The sequence below is a fragment of the Mandrillus leucophaeus genome, unplaced genomic scaffold, assembly GCF_000951045.1.
Source record: "Mandrillus leucophaeus isolate KB7577 unplaced genomic scaffold, Mleu.le_1.0 Scaffold329, whole genome shotgun sequence".
NCBI classification, from domain to species: Eukaryota; Metazoa; Chordata; class Mammalia; order Primates; family Cercopithecidae; genus Mandrillus; species Mandrillus leucophaeus.
Window position 1 is genome coordinate 99,206 of NW_012103465.1, and position 2,642 is coordinate 101,847.

At 42.1% G+C, this 2,642-nt stretch overlaps 1 protein-coding gene across 1 annotated transcript in view; it reads left to right on the forward strand.

Annotated features, from left to right (window-relative positions):
• Positions 1-2,642, forward strand: part of SMARCA2 (SWI/SNF related, matrix associated, actin dependent regulator of chromatin, subfamily a, member 2) — a 189,089-nt gene that overhangs the window by 26,393 nt on the left and 160,054 nt on the right. Inside the window, exon 3 of the mRNA XM_011988407.1 lies at positions 264-393. Within this exon, the coding sequence (XP_011843797.1) occupies positions 264-393 (130 nt within the window). The remainder of the gene's footprint in view (positions 1-263; positions 394-2,642) is intronic.

The following is a 2,642-nucleotide window of genomic DNA, read 5'->3' on the forward strand; positions in this document are numbered from 1 at the left end:
TTGCCCGTTTCGATATTACCAAAAAAAAAAAAAAAAAAAAAAAAGAAAGAAAAGAGAAAAAATCCTCTGTTTCAAGACTTAACATTTGACTTACAGATACTTTGCTGATCATTTTGGTCTAGTCTCCTTTTTTTTTTAACTCTAGAACGGGTAGTAAATGATTGTGCCACACTTTTGAAGAACTTAGGAAGGGGTCTGAAAACTCCAAGTAGAAATGTTTTCCCTTATAGAGGTGTCTAACTGATGTCCTTTAAATGTTTCAGCCCATCGATGGGATACATGACAAGGGGATTGTAGAAGACATCCATTGTGGATCCATGAAGGGCACTGGTATGCGACCACCTCACCCAGGCATGGGCCCTCCCCAGAGTCCAATGGATCAACACAGCCAAGGTTTGTGTCAGCTACACACCTGATACTGGTTCCCCAGCATAGTCTTTCAGTCTTTCCTGTTGGATGTTTTAATTGTGACTTCCAAAGAATGTGTCTAAGGAAGATCAAATCCAGCAGGGTTTCTTTTCCTTATAGAAATCTACCTCCATCCTCACCAATACAATCTGATGATTTGTATGGGAAATTTTATTTCTGAAGTCCTAGTAATTTTACTAGCCATCATGTGTGCAAGCAGTCTGCAAAGTGCTCTGTGTACTTTATCCAGAATCTTTATCGTAATCTTTTAAGGTGAATTATGTTATCCCAGTTTTATAGATGGAGAAGATAAAGCTGGACAATTTACTTTGTTTTGCTAAGTTTACATGTCCAATCGGTGAGAGGGCCAGAAAGAGAATCTAGGCCTGCTTCCCAGCAACAGTGTAGATGTGAAGGTAAGGTGAACCACCCGTGTCCCTTAAATTGCATGCTTATCCATCGTCTATAAGGCAGCTTTATCTGGCAGTGAAATTATATGTCATTTCTGGTGGGTGGCTAGGCCTGTCATAGCAAATTACCACAAACAGAAATGTATTTTCTTATATAATTCTGGAGGCTAAGTCTGAAATCAAAGCATCAGCAGGGCCATGCTCTCTCTGAGGCTTTGGAGAAGAATCCTTCCTTGCTTCTTCCTGGTTTCTGGTGGTTGCCAACAATCCTTGGCATTCCTGGACTTGCAGATGCATCACTGCAATCTCTGCCTTAGTATCCACATGATTTTTTTTTCTTGTCTGTCTGTCTGTGTCCAGATTTTCTTCTTTTTTTTGAGCCGGAGTCTTGCTCTGTCGCCCAGGCTGGAGTACAGTGGTGCATCTCTGCTCACTGCAAGCTCCGCCTCCCGGGTTCACACCATTCTCCTGCCTCAGCCCTCCCATGTAGCTGGGACTACAGGCGCCCGCCACCACGCTTGGCTAATTTTTTGTATTTTTTTTAGTAGAGATGGGGTTTCACCATGTTAGCCAGGATGGTCTCGATCTCCCGACCTCTTCATCTGCCTGCCTCGGCCTCCCAAAGTGCTGGGATTATAGGTGTGAACCACCGTGCCCGACCCAGATTTTCTTCTTTTTATGGGGACCATTCATTGGATTAGGGCCTTCCCTAATGCAGTATGGCCTCATCTTAACATGATTACAGCTACAAAAATACTGTTTCAGGCCGGGCCTGGTGGCTCAAGCTTGTAATCCCAGCGCTTTAGGAGGCTGAGGTGGGCAGATCATGAGATCAAGAGATCGAGACCATCCTGGCCAACATGGTGAAACCCGGCCCCAACAAACACACAAAAATTAGCTGGGCGTGGTGGCGCATGCCTGTAGTCTCAGCTACTCAGGAGGCTGAGGCACGAGAATCGCTTGAACCCGGGGGCAGAGGTTGCAGTGAGCCGATATTGCACCATTGCACTCCAGCCTGGCGACAGAGCAAGACTCCGTCTCAAAAAAAAAAAAAAAAAAGAAACAAAATACTCTTTCAAAGTAAGGCACATTCCCAGGTACTAGGGGTTAGGACTTCAACATATTTGGAACACAATTCAATTCAACTCACAACAATGGCTAAAAGAAATACGGCATATTTCTTTTCTTCTTCATACGTAACAAGTCCTCTTTCTTTTCCTCACTGTTGAAAACTCTTCAGGTACCTCAAAGCCTTTTAATATAATGTAGCCTGATTTCAGAGTCATTATGTGGTCATTTCAACATGTGACGGGCATGAGTTAATCTAGCACTAATTGACATTAATATGTAGATATTCTAATTCAAGGTTTATGGTTTATGTGTTGCTGTATATAATCTTGTGTAATTAATGTGTGTGTTTCCTCCATCCATGATCAGATATCCATCTACCCGAGGGAAGACTTTTGGCTGTGAGGATTTAGAGAAGTCTAAGCACAGTTGTTTCCTTTTGAAATATAAATAAGCAAGTCGTGGAGGCATAGGAGTGCCTCCCCACTAATATTTGAACAGGCTTTTGAACATCCCAGACTCTTATCTGAATTTTAGTGGCAGGCAGGCATAATTGTTGCAGATAACTCATAGAATCTTGACCATGTCAGAAGAGCAGCCTAAAGCTCTGGGACTTTTTGCTGTATAAGAAGAAAAAATTTGACTCCTTCACTGTTATGAGTGAAGTAAGACAGTATTTCCAGGCTTATCATTTAAATTTGAAGGGGCCAAGTATATTCATATATATATTCATATATATATATATTCATATATATA